The sequence below is a fragment of the Loxodonta africana genome, chromosome 5 (assembly GCF_030014295.1).
Source record: "Loxodonta africana isolate mLoxAfr1 chromosome 5, mLoxAfr1.hap2, whole genome shotgun sequence".
Lineage (NCBI taxonomy): Eukaryota > Metazoa > Chordata > Mammalia > Proboscidea > Elephantidae > Loxodonta > Loxodonta africana.
The window spans coordinates 3,376,675-3,399,962 of NC_087346.1; the positions used below are offsets into that span (position 1 = coordinate 3,376,675).

General features: G+C 36.1%; 1 protein-coding gene across 2 annotated transcripts in view; it reads left to right on the forward strand.

The window, feature by feature from the left end:
* SLC7A11 (solute carrier family 7 member 11) overlaps window positions 1–15,644 on the forward strand; it is a 100,907-nt gene extending 85,263 nt beyond the window's left edge. For both annotated transcript variants that reach the window (XM_064285319.1, XM_003410369.4), the window contains one exon: window positions 1,711–15,644. In XM_064285319.1, the coding sequence (XP_064141389.1) occupies window positions 1,711–1,778 (68 nt within the window). In that variant the 3' untranslated portion in view covers window positions 1,779–15,644. The remainder of the gene's footprint in view (window positions 1–1,710) is intronic.
* The last annotated feature ends 7,644 nt before the right edge of the window (window positions 15,645–23,288 follow it).

A 23,288-nucleotide genomic window follows, 5' to 3' on the forward strand; every position in this document is an offset into this window, starting at 1 on the left:
GGTGAAATGGAGAACAAGATGTCTAAGAAAGCAAAGGTCTGAGAGTCCCAGAGTAGAGAAAGGCGCTTTTGGACATGACTTTAGTGTTGGGCATGAGGAGCAGATGTTGCCTAAGGAAAGCAGTCTTTGTGGAGATAAGTTCAGAAGGCTGTGGCAGGACCTCTCCAGAGAGGAAGTACTGGAGAGGATCTCTTTAATCCCACTGCTTTGCATTCAACAAGGGAAGATGCTTAAGACCACCTGCTTTTCAACCTGCTAGCTCATTTGACTACAAAAGCCACATCTTCCTTACTATTGATTGGTATTAACTTTTCCCTCCAAAGTCTATTTTTATGGGATGATTTTAGCAATTCCCTTTTCCCTAAACATGGGCTTTAATTGCTCTTGAGTGCTCCCCTGTGCTCCGCTTACATGTCAGTATGAGGAGTGGGCTGTGACAAAATACAGTTCTTTTCAGGAACATTTACAAAAGGCTTACCACTTGCCAGTGCTGTTCTGAGCCGTTTGTAATTAATGTAGACTATAAAAACTAGTGGGGTGAGGAAAAGCCTCCTTGGGAAAGCCTGCTTTAAAGGATGAAAAATACAAAATTTTAGGGGCATTGAGTATTGCTTGGGAGGGGCTATTACAGGTGACAAATCATAAATGAGGAGAAAGATTTTATATCTGGGTGAAAGATGCTTTGAGTATAAAACCATCCTGAGCTCAAGCTCTAGGGTGTTCCAAGGTGAGTGGCAGCGTGTAGAAGTTCTATAGGGATTGACTACAAAAGTAAGAGGTAAACAAGAACTAGCATACCTAGAAACCGAGATCACAGAATTCTAGGACTGTTGAGATAAAACGACTTAAGAATAATCTAGTCCAGTGGTTCCTACACATTAGTGAGTATCAGTCACAGGTTCCTGGGCCCCACCTTCAGGTTTTGATTCAGTATGTCTAAGGTAAAGCCTGTGAAGTTGCGTTTTTAATATCTCAGGTAATGCTAGTGCTGTGGTTCCAGGGAGAACCTTTGAGAACCACTTTGAGAACCACTGATCTAGTCCTAACAAAACCCAGTGCCGTCGAGTCGATTCCGACTCATAGCGACCCTATGGGACAGAGTAGAACTGCCCCGTAGAGTTTCCAAGGAGCGCCTGGCAGATTCGAACTGCCAATCCTTTGGTTAGCAGCCATAGCACTTAACCACTACGCCGCCAGGGTTTCTAATCTAGTCCTAGCCCCTCATTTTACAGACGAGGCAAATGAGGCCCTGAGAGATAAGAGGATTAGCTCAATAATATACCACTCATTTGAGACTGGAAATAGTATTCTGATTCTGCTCTCGAATTTACTGAGCAATTGATTGCAACCTTGTAGGTGCAAAAACAACAAACTAAATTGAATATAAAATTTGTTTTTGAAAATTTATTTATATCTTGGCCCTATTGTCTCAAAATATTTTCAGTCTATTGAGTCATGAATAAAAGCCCTTATTTGTATACAAAATATTAATATATTCTTGCTGAAAAGCCATCATGGAAAGTTACAGAAGTGATAGATAAATTAATTGAGCATGATAGGATTCTAATAAAGTAAGTCATTTTTGAACGTGCTGAATGAAATATGTGGTGGTGTGTTTTCAGTATTTGACCCAGATAATTCACATTTTGCTGTTTTTCTGCATTTCTCATTTCTGTGCATTTCTAACTTCTCTTCTTTATTTTTTCATAGACAAAATAACTAGAACATTGCAAATTATACTGGAGGTTGTACCAGAAGAAGATTGTCATGAATTGTGAACTAATGCTTTCTGATCCTGGGCAACCCAGCCTTATTTCTGCCCAAGGGCAGAAACACAGCATGGATCTTTACATCATTTTCTGGAAATCTAGAGAATTTCAAACTTTGGTGATGGCCTAAAGGAGTCAGTTATTCCTATCTATGTCTTATAATGTATTCAAACTGGTTTCTAAGAAATTTAGATACAACAATGTGTAGTTATAGGAAGCTGATACGCAGTTGCACCAGAAGTTCATATAATTTCTGAGAGTCGCTGATGCCTGCTTGGTGGGGTTGGGGAAGAAGACTAAGGGAATGGACACTCACATTAACGATCATCTTATCAGGGCTGAGAAGCTTCAGTTTGAAGACTGAGATATATTTTGTATACATGGGTTTAGTAAAAATTATTTTACATACTGTAGATAGCTATACTGTGAAAAGTGTTTTCTATCCTTCTGGGAGGAAAAAGCAGAAGTCATCATCATGGCGAGGAAGAAAGAAATTTACTTTACATTGGTATTACAGTATTTCTGCTATACAGACACACCAATTTAGATATTTCTTATCTTTTTAATGGGTTATATGCAGAGCATTTTGAACAAAGGAGTGAGGGAAAATGCCTGGTTCTCTTAAAGGAGAGCCTCCAGGGGTTCTTGTTTATGAGAGAAACCCAGGAAATGTACGTAAATAAAAATCCTTGAAATTTATTATAATCTAATAAGTATATATTACATGTTTTCCTTAATTATCAGGAAGTCCATTGTTACGTGCTATTTTGTTTTCATGTCAGTGAATTTGATTAGGAAAGGATATAACAAACACTGTCTTTTCCGAGAGCAATAGTCAGTTTGGCGTTAAACCTTCTTCAGAAAAACTACCTGTTTCACTAATAATTTATCACTTGAAAAATAGATCTAAATATGTACATTTTTTTAATCTTCAACTTTTAACATCAGCATGAGAAAAATCACCAAGAAAGAACATGCCCAAAGTATTATGTCCATCATGATAATCATCTATATTCAATGTTTGTAATTCTGATGTACATTTTTTAAATTTTATAACTATTTTGACTGGGAGATGAATTTTGACAGTTTGTGCATTTCCTTTATATATTTTACATTCTGTTAAAATATCCCTGCAGATAAAACTGTGCAGATCAATTAGGAAAATGCATATATTTAGGTAAGAATTCATAAAGAAATGTTACAGCTAAATAAGATTTACAACCGAGGTTTCTAAAAATTTTCCACTTCTGTATCTAGTCTTTGTCAGTAATTTCCACACCTTAATTATCATTCAGCTTGGAAAAGAGATAACAGATAACAATTCATTGGAATAAGGAGAAACTGTCCATGAGTGTGTGTCTTCAGGCAGGTGTTTTTATATGAGGGTGAGAATATATTGTGGAATTTTCAAATGAAAGTAATAGAACGATGACATCTGTTAACTATTATTTATATACATCTCAGAGTAAATGTCTCGTTATGGCTAGAGTCTTTTTCATCCTTTAATTTTTGTCCATTTGAAAATGAGGATTTTTGAAAGAATCTATAAAGAATTTATTTATTTTTTTAATTTCTGGTTTCTAGTATCTCTTTAAAGAGCCCTGATGGTGCACTGTGTAAGAGCTCTACTGCTAACCCAGAGGTCACTGGTTTGAATTCACCAGCCACTCCACAGCAGAAAGATGTGGCACCCTGCTTCCATAAAGATTTGTAGCCTTGGAAACCCTATGGTACAGTTCCACTCTGTCCTGTAGGGTCGCTATGAGTCGGAATCGACTTGACAGTAATGGCTTTTTTGTTTTTTAATCTCTTTGAATCTATCACTGTGCACATTAACTAGACTATGTATCACTCTTTCTACCAATTTTAGAAATGATTTTTTTTTTTAAATTTCTAATGCCATCGTGATGCCATTTTAACCAGCCAGATATTCAGTCAGTAATATAAAAAGAAAGCAATGGAGGTTAGTTGTGCTTCAGCTTATTTTTAGGGCACATCATGACAAGACACGGAGTTTTTGTAACCAGGAAATCAGTATTCATAATTTTGGTTCATAATGGTAGCGTGAGCCCTGGTGGCACAGTGGTCAAGGGCTCAGCTGCTAACCAGAAGATCAACAGTTTAAATCTACCAGCTGCTCCTTGGAAACCCTATGGGGAAGTTCCACTCCGTCCTGCAGGGTTTCCAGGATTTGGAATCGACTCGACAGCAATGGGTTTGGTTTTTTTGGTTTAGAGCATATTCTAGTTCAAAAACTCTCCTGCATACTTTTATATATGTGTACATTTTTATAGTAGCTGAAATTTTTCTAATACATTTGGAAAGGCACATTTATATATATATGTTTTAGCATATGAAAAATTTTATATGCTACACTTATACCAGTGTGCATACTCAAATGTTTATATAATTGAGTTTATCATAACACAAAAAGTAAATGTGGCCACTACAGTTTAAGACAACTAATATATTTTTTTCAAATGTTCTGCCTGTTGTAGGCACACGGAGTCTAAATAATGATGATTTAAATAGATCTAGTAAAGACTTTCAAAGCTAAAACACAATTTTATTTTAAAAAATAGATTAGTTCTTCTTAAATAATTATGAATATTTGCAGTAAATATTTACCTCACAGTGCTGTTTTGATACCATTTTTAAATATTAGATTATTTATATTATTAGTTTATGTATTAGATTAGTTTCCTCAGTGGAATAATACTGGACAATTACACATGGTGGTTTGGTCAGCTATAAGTAAATCCTATTATTGTCTTCATTCAGAGGATTAAAGATTTGTCCTGGAAAAAGACCCCACATCGACACATCAGTGTTAGGTGTGCACGCGCACAGACATGTATGAGCACGCACACACACGTATGTGCACTTGCACCTGTAATTCTCCCACCTCTGCTGGTCCCAAATTAAGACAGCTTATTACGTTATATTAGCACTAGAATACACACGTGCAGATAAATTTCCAGATTATCTTACATGTCTGGTAAAATTGTTTCCCCAGTTGCTATTTGATACATCAACAGATGGTTAACAGGAGTATAATTAAATAACTCAACAGCTTTCTTCATGAACTGTAGTCAGTCTTCAGGAAACTCATTATTTTATCTCTTTTTGCAGATGAATGTAATGCCAACTAAGAAAGGGAGCATGTTTGACCTTTGTTAAAGTTGATCTATTTTATAATTGAGATATAAGTTATGAAAAGATAGAAAACTGAAGGTCAGAGTAGCAGGAAATGATAGGTACTAATTTATGTTACTGGAGGTAACAGCATTTTGATGTAACTTATTACAGAACATAGAGAAACATAAAGGTAGTCTTCTGCTGTGTGTAGGTGGACATACTGACAAGCTAGTGAAGCTTAAGCTTCAATGCCCCTCTCTTAGATGTGCCCTTTCCACGGTCCTGTACTTAATTTTACGTTAGGTGTTTTGTATTATTTTCTATTGAAGTAAGATGAACAAAATTGTATACATTTTGGCCCTACGAAACCTGCATCAGCCCCTGTGAGTAAGATAAAATAATTCCCATTACTTTTAAGTGTGGGGTATTGTAAGGTATATTTTTAAATAAGAAAATTGAAAGCTAGCTGAAGTATCTATACGTAAGTGCTTTTTCCATAGTTAATATTAGGTAATATATAAGAAGGTAGTTTTAGTTCTGCATAACAGAAGAACAATAAGCAATATTTCAATTGTAGCTCTTTCACTTAGTTTGGAAAGAAATATTGAGAGATTTGGGATTTGAGTGCAGTTGACTCAAGAAATTTGAAATTTTTCTCAAATATAATCTTGCTTCATTTTCCCTTAGATAGAATGCAGTAGTTTGGTGCTGATACTGTTTACAGAGTTAGATTTCATTTTTCTAACCCATCAAAGTCTGGAGTTAAAGCATGGCATCATAAAACTGGCAAGAAGTTCATGGTAGATATAAGTTAGATTAGGTAATGAGTCATCTTGACAGCTTCTGTTTACATTATGTATCTATGTAAAAGAATTATTACGTACATGTATTTTTAAAGTAATTTTTCCATAAACAGTATCTTTATCTCAGCATAGTCCTTCAGTGGCACAAATGGCCAAGTGCTTGGCTGCTAACTAAAAGGTTGGCACTTCCAACCCACCCAGAGGTACCTCATTACAAAGTCCTGGTCATCTGCTTCTTAAAGATGACAGCCATGAAACCCCTGTGGAACCGTTCACACAGGGTCACCGTCAGTTAGAGTCACCCAGAAAGCTACTGGTTTATCTCAGCATCTGTAATACCTAAAAGGATGTCTTCTAGGTAGATCGTAATTTATTAGTAGTGTATATTTTAATATTCTTGATTTGGGGAGGTTCCTTTTGTTACATTTTCAAATTAATCAACATCTAAAAATCAATGTTTGGTCTCTTTTTAGATCTTGTGTAGATTCACAGATTTCCATGGTCTCATGGAAAGGTCTTCATTTTCCAGATTTTGTGAGATATTGTCCTTCCGTACGACCTCATAACAATGTTAACTTGATATTTTGAGATACTTCTCTGTTTTCTTTGAATGCATCTGACTTCTTTTGTCTTATTTTGTATTTTTTGACACTGTGTCCTTAAGGTAGGAAGTGAGTCTTTGAATTTAAATTTGAATCTATAAAATTGTGCACATTTTCTTGATGTGAATCTACCATTTAGGTTACCTTCTTGGGAATCTCTCCCAGTGCCCCTCCTCTTGTTACCGTGGGGTTTAACGGAGCTTGGTCATGGTCTGCAAATAGCTATCTGTTACGTGTGTATATCCACCTACTTGGATCAGGGTACATTTACAGTATCAATAACGGCCTTTGCAGTTTTACAGATAACAGTTCTCTCCAGAAACTGTGGACCATTAGACGTCTGAGAACAATACAGATGGTCACACTGGTTTGAAAGTGCACATATCTTCTTTTTTCCTCCTGGTACATACACTACTGATTTAAACAAACAAAAAAGTGTGACTTTCAAGTGAATTAATTTATTGATTAGAAGGTCTGCTTACTGAGTCCTGTTACCTGTAAAGTCCTATTGAAACCTCCAGAGACTATGTTGAAAGCTAGACAAAAAAAAAAAAAAAAAAAGGAATGTTATATTAAGATAGAAAAATACTTTGGGGAAGTTAAAAAACAGATTGTTTCACATGAATGTATGTTTATAACAGAAGTCATGATCTACATTGAAATACTGTGTATAGCAATTATTTCAAACACTACCACATCGTAGCTTTTTATTGCTTTGAAAGCAAAACAAAACAATATAGCTACTATTATTGCACAAACTACAAGAATGCTCCAAATATTTTAAGTAGTGTTTTTTTTTTGTTTGTTTTTAATGTAAGATTTTTTGATACTCTTAATTTATTTGGAAAGAAAAGTGTTACTTAATAGTTTTTCCTTGCGAATGTTATAACTACTGTTATAAACCTGGAACTAAACTTTTAATATGTCTATCTTAAAACCTGGGTTCTGATTTTGGCATTACAGGCAGTCCCTGGATTACAAATGAGTTCTCTTCATAAGTCTGTCTTTAAGTCGAATGTGTATGTAATTCAGAACAATCAGGTACGGTTTGTATCTAATGTCACTTAGTATATAGTATGTAGTGTACCTTTCTATGCATAAAAAACATTAAAGAAATGCTTCCAGGTACACTAAAACATTTTTAACATGATAAACGGTAATAATAATAATATTTTGATGAGTGTTGCAAAGTAGTGCCCATTTGTTATTATGAACCCTTGTATGCACCTCAAATTTTTTACGTAATAGGCTTTACAGGGGTTGGTTTGTCACAATGGGTTGTATGTAAATTGGGCATTTGTAACTCAAGAACTGCCTGTATCCTTGTTCAGAAAGTGGCATACCACGTAATTTTCTGATGATGTTGTCTAGAACCCATAGTACTATTAAGATATACTTCGCCTTTAAAACTTGGTTGTTTGGAACACAGGCATTGGCCCCAAATTTCAATCTCTTTTTAGATGGATTGCAGCACAATGATAACTAATGAATTGTCACTAGTACCTCTCAACATTTTGAGAACTTTGCAAATATGAGCATCAGGTGTGTTAAGAACACGTTGATTAGAACCGTGAAGCGCACTGTCTTCTCCCTGTGCCACACGGGCGCACAAACACGCGGTTGCATTTATGTCACGCTGAATGTTGTCTCCCTGTGGTTTCCTAAAAAGCACAAGCCAGGAAAAGGCACGACAAATTGCCTCTTGTACTCAATGCTTAGTAAACTTAATTTGTCCTACTTTTCTGACGAAGATTTGACTCTAAATCTCATTGAGCTTGGGTCTTCATTATCACAGCACGGACTAGATGGTAGCGATGCACTGGTAGAGATGGTTTGTAGTTATTGACTCAGAACTCATCTCATCATGAATCTTCCATGTCTTTATGTGTAAGTCCTTATTTACTTTATAAAAAATGGGTTTTGAAAGCTTTGTGTTAATATGTGACCTAGTCACAATAACTTCTTTTTCTAATTGTAAAGGGGTAGAAAAATTCTTATGACCGTGGGTATGTTCACATTAACCCATTACATATGTATTATGTATTTAAATACCTTTTCTATTGTATGGCAAGTGTCAGTAACTTATGAGGACAAAATCAATTCAGCCCAGTGGTAAAATGGTAGTAAGGTTACTGTTAAGGTTTATGCTGGCAGCCATCTCATTGATCTGTGCTTAAACTGCAATTTAGAGACCACGAATATCCTTGAACTAGGATCTGGAATGCATTTGTCATGACCTTGTACCAGTTCCACAGTTGAAGGGCATGGTGGGTGTGGCCTGGTCATCTAAACAGCAACTGAGAGATCCAGCTGGAAACAGTGATCCTCAGTATCATAAATGACCCTCATCTCTGGAGGGGCTTCTTCATTCTGGCATTGTGATAATGAGACTTGGTAAAGGCGATTATGCATATTTTACACATATTTTATACAGTGTCTTAGACTGATTGATAAAAGCTTAAAGAGCAAAATTGCTTCTCTGCATTGCATTTCACATTTCAACCAGAGTACTAAGATATTTAACTTCAAAAATACGAATGGTGCAAAGGGACCTTCATTTGTGTATTGTGTTATGTTTCTTGGGGCTCTCTGGCACTGGTGCCTGTACCAGCATGTAGTATGTGAAATAAAATGGATTCTTCTACAGTTAAGTGATTTCCCTCTGGGGAGAGCTCTGGTGCAGCGATCACACTGCCAGATGGTGTTTATGGGCTATTGTGTAGGTGGTAAGATACTATGAAATAAGTGTGCTTTCATCTGGTGGAAACTCTATGCTTGTGCTTTTTTTATAGAATAACATTTTGGTGCAATGTGATGCCACTGTGTATTGAATTTACTTTTGACTGTACATTTTTATATGTATGTAGGTCATGCTTCTAGTTGCTTCAACCTTGTATATCTGTTTTTGTATAGATTTTTACTCAAAAATATTTTAAATGGGAATTTAAAATAAACATTTGGATAGTTTACATAATAAAAGTCATGCTGTTATTTTATTTTTTAATAGTATGCATCCCATTTAATCGAAGGCTTTGGCTTTAATGGTTGAATCTATCCATCACTGATTCTGTGAATTTGTTGGAACATCCTACTTAATATCAATTTCCTATACTAAAAAAAAAAAAAAAAATGAAGGCAGTGGCAGACTCTGTCTCCTGTAAACTCTTTTCTTTGTCGTGGCCTACATCCATCTGTCCTCTGGTCCAAAATACCTAGCTGCTTCCCTCTCTGCTTTCACCTGTCTTAGTTCAGCGTCTTCTCATCTTGTGCCTTTTGAGACAAGAGTCTTGTCTCTTGTCTCCTTCTAATTCAGCCTCCACATGCTTTCCCAGAATGTTCTTTCTAAAACACAAATGAGATCAAAATCATCAGCGGTTTCACATTTTTTTTTTTTTTTTCAGGATAAAATCCAAATAACAGACAAAGCTTTTCATAACCTGTCCCTTTTTTTACTCAAGCTACAAATTATCACTTCCATATTCTCTGCAGACATACTAAGCTTCACTTCAGTAGTTCTAAGCAATATGCCACTATTGCTTTTTACACATTGCAGACTCTTGCAGGAATTATATCTTCCACCAACACTCCCATTTCCTACTTCCCACATAGCAAAATGCTATCCAACCTTCGAGACTGAGTTCAATAGTCAAATTTTCTAGAAATCTTTCCAAAGTTGTTTCAGGACCAGCTCAATACTGAAGACCTGACACCTAAACCTCTTCATCATCTGAGCCATACCTCTTTTGTAGAACTCATTATACATCGTTGTAATTGATTTACTTGATTCCATTCTTCATCAGGTGTTGCGGTTTTTCTTTCACTGATTGAAGAATAGTAGGTACTCAGTGTTTGTTAAATTAATAAGCCCAATAAATGCATGTAAGAATGAATGACTTTATTCATTACATTTCATGATAAGCTTTTCTTAAAAGCAGTTTTTGTTACATCTAAATTTTTAAACAGGAGTCCCTGGATACTTCAAATGATGAATGCACTTGGTGGCTAAATAAAAGGTTGGCAGTATGAGTCCACCAAGAAGTCCCTTGAAAGAAAGGCCGGGCAATTTACTTCCAAAAAACATCAACCATTGAAAACCCCATGGAGCACAATTTGACTCTGACACACATAGGGTCATCATGAGCTGGAATCTACTGGATGGCAACTGGTTTACCAGTTACATTTGAGCAGTCTACCAGATTTCATGGAAATTGAATTTCTGTGGAAACTGTTACCTTTAGATAAGAAGGAAAACTGACTGATGAGCCAGTCTCTCTCTCTCTCTCTGTCTCTTTCCCTGCCCCCCTCTCTCCCTCCAGTTCAAGTCATAATGGAGAAGATAGGTAGTCAAATAACCTATTATAAATTCGTCCTGTGAAGAGGAATTTAGGCTCCTCTTTGTTGTTGTTGTTGTTGTTTTTGATAAGATATTGTTCTCATAATAATATCATTAAAAAAAAATAAGTATGTTCTGAAATGTAGAGCAGAAGGAAACATAAATTTGTGATGACCAAACTTTGCTTTGAATTAGACATGCGGGATGGAGTAATACTTTTCCAGGTAAATGTTTTAGGAGAACGTTAAAAAAGGAAACTTGTAACCTTGGCACATATTAAATCTACACAGTTTTGAAAATAAATCCAAACCTCGTGATAAATAGGTATGATTAAGATTAATAAATATGGCTGGACATGAGCTTAATGAAAATACATTCAAAATATTAGATGTTGTGTAATGTCTACTAATTTGCTGTTAAACTGTCATTAGTCTTTTAGACATGCTGATTTAGGTTCACAAAGACATGCAGCTAGAACTCACCTACTAATTTTCTACCTGAATTTTTAATCTGTGTCTAATTGTACAAATTTGAGGTGATTGTATATATTGGGGGTGGGGTGATCAGGCTATGAGGGTATAAATGTAGGGTTGATTTTGCCTCCACCTACCCTAAAAATTATACCCGCAGACTCTGCAGATGGCTGACTTTGAAGTTCAGGTCTTCATAACCATCTTACTGTTTTTACAGTCTTGAGTTTGAAAAAACTTGATCACAAAAGGGCACTGGCTAGAATTATGACCTATAAGCATTTGACGTTTTAAAGAATTTAGAAATAAAAACATAATTAGAATTCAATGCCCTTTAAAATTTTATCCTCAAAGATTTATCAGTCTCTAAAATGCATGAAACAGGATTTTGGGGGTGTTTGTTAGCAAACGAAGGAACATTGGTGGTGTAGTGGTTAAGAGCTCACATGCTAACCAAAAGGTCGGTGATTTGAAGCCACCTGCCACTCTGTGGGAGAAAGATGTGACAGTCTGCTTCAGTAAAGATTTACAGCTTTGGAAACCCCATGGGGCAGTTCTACTGTGTCCTATAGGGTCCCTATGAGTCAGAATCAACTCAATGGCAATGCATTTTGTGTTTTTGTTAGTGTAGGCTAAACACTACAAAAATAAAAAATACCCTCCAATAACAATAATGTAATTAGTAAGTATAAATGAATATAACTCCAAGAAATGTGTGGACAAGCCAGTTACTTCCTCTCATTTTCATTTTTATCTCAAATAAGAGAAACTAATCTTACCTTTGACGTAGTAATTAACATAAAAAAATATAGTAATTAACATACTATATAACAATTTGTTATCAGGTATTCCATTTCCTAAATTTTTCTTCATATTCTGAATTCTTAAATTTACTTTTTACTCCCAAATGGTCATGTTCCTTTCACAATTTGCTACTCAATGAGCTAAACTCAGAATTGAATTATTCATTTATTGATTAGATAAAAATTCCCTACATGCCTCTACAATGTGGTGGGTGCTGGAGATACAGTAGTTAACATTTTAGGCATTACATTAACTCTGCTTCATGAAACTACCATCTAGTTGGGAAGATAGATTTTTTTTTTGTCACTCAAATGTATAATTACAAATTGGGATAAATCTCAATTGCTATGAGACAGTATAACCAGGGGACATGATCTGGTTTTTGTAGGTTGGAAATGCTTTCCTGAGGAAGTAATATTATCTGATACTAAAGAATGTGTGCGCACTAACCAGGTAAAGAGGTGGGTAGAGCAAGAGGTGTTCATAGACAAAGTGAATAGTCTGACAAACGCCCGGAGACAGAAAAAAAGCAAGATTTATTTAAAGAACTAAATTAATGACCAATGTGAGGAGGGCAAAACAAGATAGTGAAGTGAATAAATGGTCCCATTTACTCTCCCAGCAACTAACCCACTGAACAAAGAATAAAAACAAGTGCACACAGATCTCAGAACTCCAGATGCCAGCTGAGGCATGGGAGAGTTGGGTTGAGTCCAGAAGCGGGGGATATCGGAGGAACAGGGATACCACAGAAGCTGGGAGAACCTACTTGCTAACATCTGGAGCACTCGCTCATCACAACACCCCAAACTGGGAACACAGAAAAGTTGCTAATCTGAGGAAGCTGTAGCCTGATTATTTTTTTAATGCAGCACAGGTTGGTTATGGGAGTATATGGGCCACGATATTGGGACAGGGTGAAAGGAGACCATGGTGCTGTGAGAGAGGGTTTCTGAATCTCACTGAGGCATGAGAAGAATGGGCACTAGGACCAGGAGGAACTGCAGGGACAGCAGGCCAAGATAATACTTCAGCAGATAGAATAAATGAATTAGAAGACAAAATAACTGAATTTATAAAGTCTTGAGAGAAAAGTGAGCAAACCAATTACAAACATGGGATTCAATTATGAAATCTAACATTAGAATTATTGGAATCCCAGAGCATCATGAAAGCAACAAAGGCATAGAGACAATTTTCCAAGACCTAATCAGAATTTCCCAGTCTTGAACAGAGAACTAAGCTTGCAAACAGAGGAAGCTTCATAAACCCCAATTAGAAGAAACATAAAAAGATCAACTCTGCTCCATATCCTAAATAAATTTTTGAAAACAAAAGACAAGAAGAGATTTCTAAAATCAGAGAGAGAAAAACACAATATAACATACCAAGTCTCTTTCATAAGAATCAATTTGGATTTCTCCCCAGAAATCGTAGAAGCTGGAAGACAGTGGAGAGACGTATATAAAATCCTGAATGAAAACAATTGCCAACCAAGAATTCTTTACCCAGCAAAGCTGACATTCAGAAATGAGGGAGACATCGAGACATTTAGAAACAAACGGAAACTCTGGGAATTTGCTACTACCGGGCCAGCTTTACAAGTATTAATCAAGGTAGTACTCCAAATGGAAGGGCAAGAGCATTAAATAAATACTCATGGCTATACACTGGGGAAAAATAAATAAAAAATAAGAGAGAGAGAGAGATCCAAAAAATGCAACAACATGGGCAATCATAAAGACCAAGTATATGATATTTTCAGTGAATAAACTCAGTAGTTAAATCTCACAAACAATACAACATCAGGTTTGTAAGAAATAATTATAAAGGAAACTTGTCAAATATAGGTTGTATATTGATGTTAATGGAGATACATCAACAGAAATGGGGAAGGGATGAGCATATCTGGAATAGATTTAACATGTTAAGGTTGTACGTTAACTATTGTTCATATGTTAAATGCTTTTGCAACTGTAACTTGTAAAATGTAACCACTAAGAAGTCACTGAGAAAAAAAAAAATTCAGAAGAAAACAAAGAAAAAAGCAAAAAGGCTCATCACAAGCAGCCAAATACAAACAAAAACAGAAAAATCAGAATGAAAAGACAAAGAAGATACAAAATACCCAGAAAACAAATGGCAAAATGAGTGAGGCAGACAGTTTGTTTTTCGGTAATAATCTTAAATGTAAATAGTCTAAACACCCCATGCAAAAGGCAGAGAGTGGCAGTATGGATTAAAAAAAAAAAAAAAAGATTCATCTTTTTGCTGTCTACAAGAAATACACCTTAGACATAAGGACAGAAAAAACTGAAAATAAAAAGATAGAGAAAAATATTCCATGCAACTAGTAAGCAAGAAAAAGCAGGGGTGGCCATATATAGATATCAGATAAAATAGACTTTAAGTAAAAGGGTCAATCCAGCAAGAAGACATAACAATTATAAATATATATGCACCTAACAGCAATGCATAAAAATACATGAAACAAATACTGACTAATAATATGAAAGGAGAAATAGACAACTCCACAATAATAGTAGGGTATGTCAAAACACCAATTTCAATTATAGACAGATCTCAAATGAAGATCACTAAGGACACTGAGAATTTAAATAAAACCATAAACCAGTTAGACCTAACAAATATATATATAACACTCCACCCAGCATTAGAACAATAAAAATTCTTCTCCAATGCACATGGATCATTCTTCAGAATATACCATATGTTAGGACTAAAAACAAATCTCAACAAATGTAAAAAGATTGAAATCATGCAAAGCATATTTTCTGACCATAATGATATGAAGCAAGAGATCAACAACAGGAAAAATAAGGAAAAAAAAAATAATACATGGAAAGTAAATAATACACTACTAAAAAACTATTGAGTCATACAAGAAATCAAAAGTGAAATTAGAAATAGCTAGAATCAAACGAAAATAAAAACAGCGTAACACCTTTTGGACACAGCAAAAGGAAAATCACAAAAACTAAATGTTTACATTAAAAGGGAAAGATCCAAAACCATTAACTTAAACCTTTATCAAATAGCAAACGAAGAGGAAAAGAATCCAAAAGCTATCAGAAAAAAGGAAATAATAAAGATCAGGGCAGAAATAAATGAGAAAGAAAAACAATAGAAAAAAATCAAGAGAACCAGAAGTTGGTTCTTTGAAAGGATCAATAAAATAGACAAACCACTAGCTAGATTGATAAAAGAAAAAAATCAGAAGAGACAAATAACCAAATTAAAAAACAAAATTAGTGACATTACAACCAATCCAACAGAGATAAAGAAGATCATAACAGATCACTATGAAATATGGTACTCCAACAAATTTGAAAGCCTACATGAAATGGACTAATTCCTAAAAATATACTACTTACCCAAACGAATACAAAGTTAGAAAATTTAAGAAGACCCATTACAAAAGAAGAGATTGAAAATGTCATAAAAAAATTGCCTACAGAAAAAAAAAGCCCAGGACCGTAATGCTACATTGGTGAATTCTACCAAGCATTCAGAGAAGAGGTGATATCAATCCTACTCAATCTCTTCAAAAATATAGAAAAGGAAGGAACACTACCAGACTCTTTCTATGAAGACAGGATAACCCTGATGCCTAAACCAGGCAAAGACATCACAGAAAAAGAAAATTACAGACCAATATCCTAAAAAAAAAAAAAAAAAAAAAAAAAATTTTTATCCTTTATGAACATAGATGCATAAATTTCAACAAAATTCTAGCCAACAGACTTTAACAGCATATCAAAAAAATCATACACCAAAATCAAATGAGATTCATACTGGGATTATAATGGTGGTTCAAAGTTAGAAAATTGGTCAATGTAACATACCACAGAAATAAAACCAAGGAAAAGAACCGTATGATTGTATCAATTGATTCAGAAAAAGAATTCCATAAAATTCAGAATCCTTTCCTGAAAAAACTCTCAACAAATTAGGAATAGAAGGGAAATTTCTCAACAAAATTAGGGGCATATATGCAAAACCAACAGCCAACATTAAACGTAATGGAGAAATGCTGAGAGCCTTCCCTTTTGGACCAGGAATGAAACAATGATGCCCATTATCACCGATCTTATGCAACATTGTACTGGAAGTCTTAATCAGAATAATAAGACAAGGAAGAGAAATAAAAGGTATCCAAAACAGAAAGGAAGAGGTAAAACTATTTCCGTTTGCAGATGGCATGATTCTATGCATAGAAGACCCTAAAGATTCCACAAGAAAACTGCTGGAACTAAGGGAAGAGTTTAGCAACGTTGCAGAGTACCAGGTCAACGCACAAAAATCAGTTGGGTTCCTCTCCACTAACAGAGAATACTCCGAGAAAGAAATCAAGAAAATGATACCATTTACAATAACTCCCAAGTGGATAAACAAAAAAAAACATTGCAGTCAAGTCAATTCCAACTCATACTGACCCTATAGAACAGAGCAGGGCTGCCTCATAGAGTTTCCAAGGAGTATCTGGTGGATTCAAACCACTGACCTTTTTTGTTAGCAGCCATCGCACTTAACCACTACGCCACCAGGGTTTCCAAATTGATAAAATATCTAGGAATTAACCTAACCGGGGACATAAAAGACTTATACAATGAGAATCATAAAACATTACTACAACGGACTAAAATGGAAAGACTGAAAAATCCTTGTTCATGGATTGGAAGACTTAATATAGTGAAAATGCCAATTCTACCTAAAACAATCCACAGATACAATGCAATCCTGATATAAATCCCAACAATATTCTTCACTGAAATGGAAAAACTAATGACCAAGTTTATATGGAAAGGCAAGAAACTCTGAATAGCCAAAGCAACACTGAATTACAAAAAAAAAAACAAAAAACAAAGTAGGAAGCCTCACATTCCCTGGTATCAAATCATACTCTACAGCCACTGTAATCAAGACAGCCTGGTTTTGGTTCAACAACAGACACACAGACCAGTGGAATAGAATTGAGAACTTATAATTAAACACAGCCATTTATGGACAACTGATTTTCAACAAGGGGTCAAATTTCATTCAGTTGGGGCAGAAACAGCCTCTTTAATAAATGGTACTGGCAAAACTGAATATTCACCAGCAAAAAAGAAACAGGAGCCATACCTGATGCCATACACAAAAACTAACTCAAAATGGATCAAAGACCTAAATGTTAAACCTAAAATCATAAAATTCCTGGAAAAAGAGGAGGGAGGAAACTATGGGACTTAATCACTTGTGAAAATAGGATAACAAACATAAAAAATGCACTAACGGAAGAAGAGAAAATAGATAAAAGGGACCTCATAAATATTAAAAACTGTGTATCAAAAAACTTTATTAAGAGGGTAAATAGACAACACACAAAGTGAGAAAAAATCTTAGGAAACAACTTATCCACTAATGGTCTCACATCTAAAATTTATAGAATACTGCAACAACTCAACCACAAAATGACAGCGCAGTCAGGAATTGGGCAAAGGATATGAACAGAACTTTCACTACATCCAAGCAGCCAACAAACACGAAAAGGAGCTCAAGATCATGATTCAAATAAAAACTACAAGAAGACACCATCTTACCCTGGCTTCAATGACACTGGTTAAAAAAAAAAAAGTTGCTGAGGATGTAGGAAGATTTGAACGTTTATCCACTGCTGGTGGGACTTTAAAATGGTGCAACCACTGTGGGAAAAGTTCAAAAAATTAAAAATAGAACTACCCTGTGATCCAGCAATACCACTACCCTAGAGACCAAAGAATAATGACATGAATAGACATATGCACACCTATATTCGTTGCTGCTTTATTCACAATAGCAAATAAGTGGAAACAAACCAAGTGCCCATCAGCAGATGAAAGTGTAAGTAAATTGTGGTACCTACATACAATGGAATACCACACAATCATAAAGAACAATGATAAGTCTATGAATCATAACATAGATGGGCCTGGAGGACATAATGCCAAGTGAAATAAGCATATAAGGACAACTATAGTAGGATCCCCCTTTTGTAAGAAGACAAGAATAGATGTACATATACATATATATAAAAAATACCAAACCCATTGCCATCAAGTCGATTCCGACTCACAGTGACTCGATAGAGACTAATATTTCTTGGTGGTTACCAGGGGGAATGGGGGCTGGTGAAAGTAAGCTTTAGATCACAGAGACTTGTTTTTGATGAGAAAAGTGACAGAGAATGTGAATATAGTGAGCACAGCGCAACCAAAGTAAAAACAAGTGTCTGAGCAAAAAGGGATGGGAATAGGCATATTGATATATGGGTAACCCACTGCCATCAAGTCGATTATGACTCATAGCAACCCTATAGGACAGAGTAGAACTGCCCGCATAGAGTTTCCAAGGAGCGCCTGGTGGATATGAACTGCCGACCTCTTGGTTAGGAGCCACAGCACTTCACCACGATGCCACCAGGGTTTCCTGATATATGGGTAAAAAAAAAAAAAAATATGGGTAGGTACAGGTATATGCACAGGAACAGAAGTGTCTGTGTTGTTGTTGTTGTTGTTGTTAGGTGCCGTCGAGTCGGTTCCGACTCATAGTGACCCCATGCACAACAGAACGAAACCCTGCCCGGTCCTGCGCTATCCTCACAATTGTTATGCTTGAGCTCATTGTTGCAGCCACTGTGTCAATCCACCTCTTTCAGGGTCTTCCTCTTTTCCACTGACCCTGTACTCTGCCAAGTATGATGTCCTTCTCCAGGGACTGATCCCTCCTGACAACATGTCCAAAGTATGTAAGACACAGTTTCGCCATCCTTGCCTCTAAGGAGCATTCCGGCCGCACTTCTTTCAAGACAGATTTGTTCATTCTTTTGGTAGTCCATGGTATATTCAACATTCTTCTCCAACACCACAATTCAAAGGTGTCAACTCTTCTTCGGTCTTCCTTATTCATTGCCCAACTTTCATATGCATATGATGTGATTGAAAATACCATGGCTTGGGTCAGGCGCACCTTAGTCTTCAGGGTGACATCTTTGCTCTTCAACATTTTGAAGAGGTCTTTTGCAGCAGATTTGCCCAGTGCAATGTGTCATTTGATTTCTTGACTGCTGCTTCCATGGCTGTTGATTGTGGATCCAAGTAAAATGAAATCCTTGACAACTTCAATCTTTTCTCCGTTTATCATGATGTTGCTCATTGGTCCAGTTGTGAGGATTTTTCTTTTCTTCATGTTGAGGTGTAATCCATACTGAAGGCTGTGGTCTTTGATCTTCATTAGTAAGTGCTTCAAGTCCTCTTCACTTTCAGCAAGCAAGGTTATGTCATCTGCATAATGCAGGTTGTTAATGAGTCTTCCTCCAATCTTGATGCCCCGTTCTTCTTCATATAGTCCAGCTTCTCGGATTATTTGCTCAGCATACAGATGGAATAGGTATGGCGAAAGAATACAACCCTGACGCAGACCTTTCTTGACTTTAAACCAATCAGTATCCCCTTGTTCTGTCCGAACAACTGCCTCTTGATCTATGTAAAGTTTCCTCATGAGCACAATTAAACGTTCTGGAATTCCCATTCTTCTCAGTGTTATCCATAGTTTGTTATGATCTACACAGTCAAATGCCTTTGCATAGTCAACAAAACAGAGGTAAACATCCTTGTAGTATTCTCTGCTTTCAGCCAGGATCCATCTGACATCAGCAATGATGTCCCTGGCTCCATGTGCTCTTCTGAAACCAGCCTGAATTTCTGGCAGTTCCCTGTCGATATACTGCTGCAGCCATTTTTGAATGATCTTCAGCAAAATTTTGCTTGCATGTGATATTAATGATATTGTCCTATGATTTCCACGTTTGGTTGGATCACCTTTCTTGGGAATAGGCGTAAATACGGATCTCTTCTAGTCAGTTGGCCAGGAAGCTGTCTTCCATATTTCTTGGCATAGACGAGTGAGCACCTCCAGCACTGCATCTGTTTGTTGAAACATCTCGATTGATATTCTGTCAATTCCTGGAGCCTTGTTTTTCGCCAAAAAGAAGTATCTGTAGGTACATGCAAATACAAATAGTTGGGTGCAGGCACATATATTCATCGAAGACACAAACACTGATACTCCTCAGACATAACCAAATACCTTACAAGACTGATTTTCTGGGTTTGAAATCTTAAGGCCATAGTCTCATGGGATGTAACAATTGACATAACATAGTTCAAAAAATCATGTTCTACATCCTAGTGAAGTATCATCTGGGGTCTTAAAAGCTTTTGAGAGGCCATCCAATATACAACTGGTCTCTACTCACCAGGAGCAAAACAGTAAGAAGGTAACCAAAAGCTCAGAGAAGAAAGAAGTCTACACAAGCCATGAGTTCATCTACACTGAGACGGGAAGATCTAGGTGGTGTCCAGCTACCACCAGTGACCCTTCTGACTGGGATCACAATAGATGCTTCTGAATTGAATGGGAGAAAATGTGGAGCAGAACTCAAATTCTAAAAAAAAAAATCCAGACAAACTCAAACAGTATAGAACACAGGATTCCCTGAGACTATTACCCTGACACACTCTTTAAGCCAAGAACCGAACCTAGCCCTGAGATCATCTCTTAGAAAAATAGCAGGGTAGCACACAAAATAAAGGCTATTAACCATAAGATTGGTGCTCTACTTAAAAATCATCTGCATGAGACCAAAAAGTCAACAATTACTCAAAAGCAAAGATGAGAGGACAGGGGGCAGGAAAACTAGAGTACTGGAAATAGAGCAATCAGAACACAATTAAAGAGAATATTGACATATTTTAATAAATGTAGCTAATAAATTTGTGCCAAAATTGTCAAATGGGAACCTAGCTTACTGTGCAAACTTCACCAAAAATGCAGTAAAATATTGTTTAAAAAAAGAAAAGACAATAAACCACCTGGTAGAGTGTGACCGGAGAACTGGGGCAAAGTATATAATATGCCTCAGGACAGGAGTGATTTTGGAAGGCTTGCTAGACCCTATTCAAGAACCTGGTCTTAACCTAGTCTAATGGAGACAGCACAGACAAATGAACTTCACACAGAATATAAACATTGAACTTTATCCAAATTTCCAATGTTTCCTTCTCCTAAACACATCTAAGTAGAATTATTTCAAATTGTAAAACATGCTTTAAGTTTTGCTTCTTTTTTATTATCTTTATACTTTACCTAATTAGTTCGCATTGGCAAACATGTTTATAAACTCTGCATTAGCTTTAAGGAATACATGTGGAAACAGAAAATAATTGAAAGAATTAGGTCATGATCAATAGTGGGAAATCTTGTTTCCAGGTAGTTTACTATCATCTCTCCTTCTTCGACTATTTTCCCTCCTCCCTTGTAAGTTAGATTATATCTGACATGCATTGTTGAACCCTCACCAACCAGCATATCTAGGATGGTCTGTGATTTTTTTTTTTCAGAAATATCTGCTGGTGCTTTAATTTTTTAAATCCAATATAAACTTTAAAAATTTTTTCTTTTTCATTTTTTTTTATTGTGGCAATGTGATGGTTAAAGTTGTGTGTCAGCTCAACTGGACCATGATTCTCAGTAGTTTGGCAGCTGTGTAATGATGTAAGTTGGCAGTTATGTGATGATGTAATCAACTCCATGATGAGATCTGCTGTGAGCAGCCAATCAGTTCAAAAGCAGTTTCTTTGTTGTGACCTGCCTCTAGTCTATAAATGGATGCTTCAGCAAGGATCTCACTCTGGGCCCTATATCTGGCTCATCATCATCTGACCTCTGGATCTTGGGACTTGAGCTAGCAGCCTACTTTCTGATCTTGGAATTTGTTGGCCTCCACAAACTATGTGCCAGCAGCCTACCTTCGGGCCTGCCCATCTTGGGTTCGTCAGCCCCTGCTGCTACATGAGTCAGGGGAAGGCTCCAGCCTGACACCTGAGCCACAGACCTGGGACTTGCTAGCCTCTACAACCATGTGAGCCATTTCTGTGAGAAAAATCTCTCTCTCTCTCTCTCTATATGTATATATGCGTGTGTATATGTATATATGTGTGTATATTTACATATATGTCTGTGTTTTATATATATATTTATATATATGTGTGTATATATACACACTTATATAAGCATGTGTGTGTATATATATACATATATGTGTGTGCGTGTTTTATTGACTACGCAAAGCCATTCGATTGTGTGAATCATAACAAATTATGGATAACATTGCGAAGACTGGAAATTCCAGAACACTTAATTGTGCTCATGAGGAACCTGTACATAGATCAAGAGGCAGTCGTTCATTGTATTGTTCAACCATTACCAGTCCTGAATTTTTCCATTACCCTTAACATAAACACTAAACAAAAACTACCTTTGTGACATAATATTAACAAAATTACTGTCTCACAAGTAAAGGCATTATTCACTTGACCCTAATGGTTTAATAGGAAAAGTTTCAATGCAATGAAATAATTTGGAGTTTTTCTGAGCCTGTAAAAATTCAGAGAATGGATTTTTAGTTCTTTCAGCTCTTTATAATTAACAATAGGTGAAAAGTAGCTCTTCTAGCAAGATTTAAGGAAATAGGGAAAATAGGGGATTTAAAATAACAAAGGAAGAAAATTATTTATTTGAGATCATTAAGAAAACATTCCCATGGAAAACAGGATTCTCTGATACAATTTTCTCATGCCTAGGCTCCCCTTACCTTAAGTTCCACTATCAGATGTTCCTCCATGCATTTATAGTGATATATTGATTTCTTTAAAAGAATAATTTGGTATCATCCGGGTGTGCCTAATGATAAGAAAAGGTTAATGTAGAAAGCCTATGATTATTAGTAAAACACTTTCTCAAATTAAAGTTATCAGATTTCATTGAGAGAATATTGAATCAAAGGACTGAAAGGGCAGAAGAAATTGAACAATGGTTCAATTTTGTAATAAATGTTATTTATCATTTTTATTAAACTTTGTATTAGCCATGTGCTTTGCATTGACTAGAATACTTCTCGCCACTCACCATGAATAAGACAGATGACAGGCCTTACTTCCATTTTTGTATTGAGAAATTAGGTCCAAAATAACTAAAATGGCTTGCCTAGAACAGCAGAGAAAGTTAAAGAGGTCAGAGTAGGAATCCCGATTATTGAATCAGTCTTACATTTCAGACTATTGAATCAAACCATCTTATAGGTTAAGACAAGTTAGTCAAATCATTAAGTATTTATTTTGTATCGACTATATCATTAATGGAAACACTGGTGGCATAGTGGTTAAGAGCTATGGCTGCTAACCAAAAGGTCGGCAGCTTGAATCCACCATGCACTCCTCGGAAACCCCACGGGGAAGGTCTACTCTGCCTTATAGGGTTGCTATGAGTAG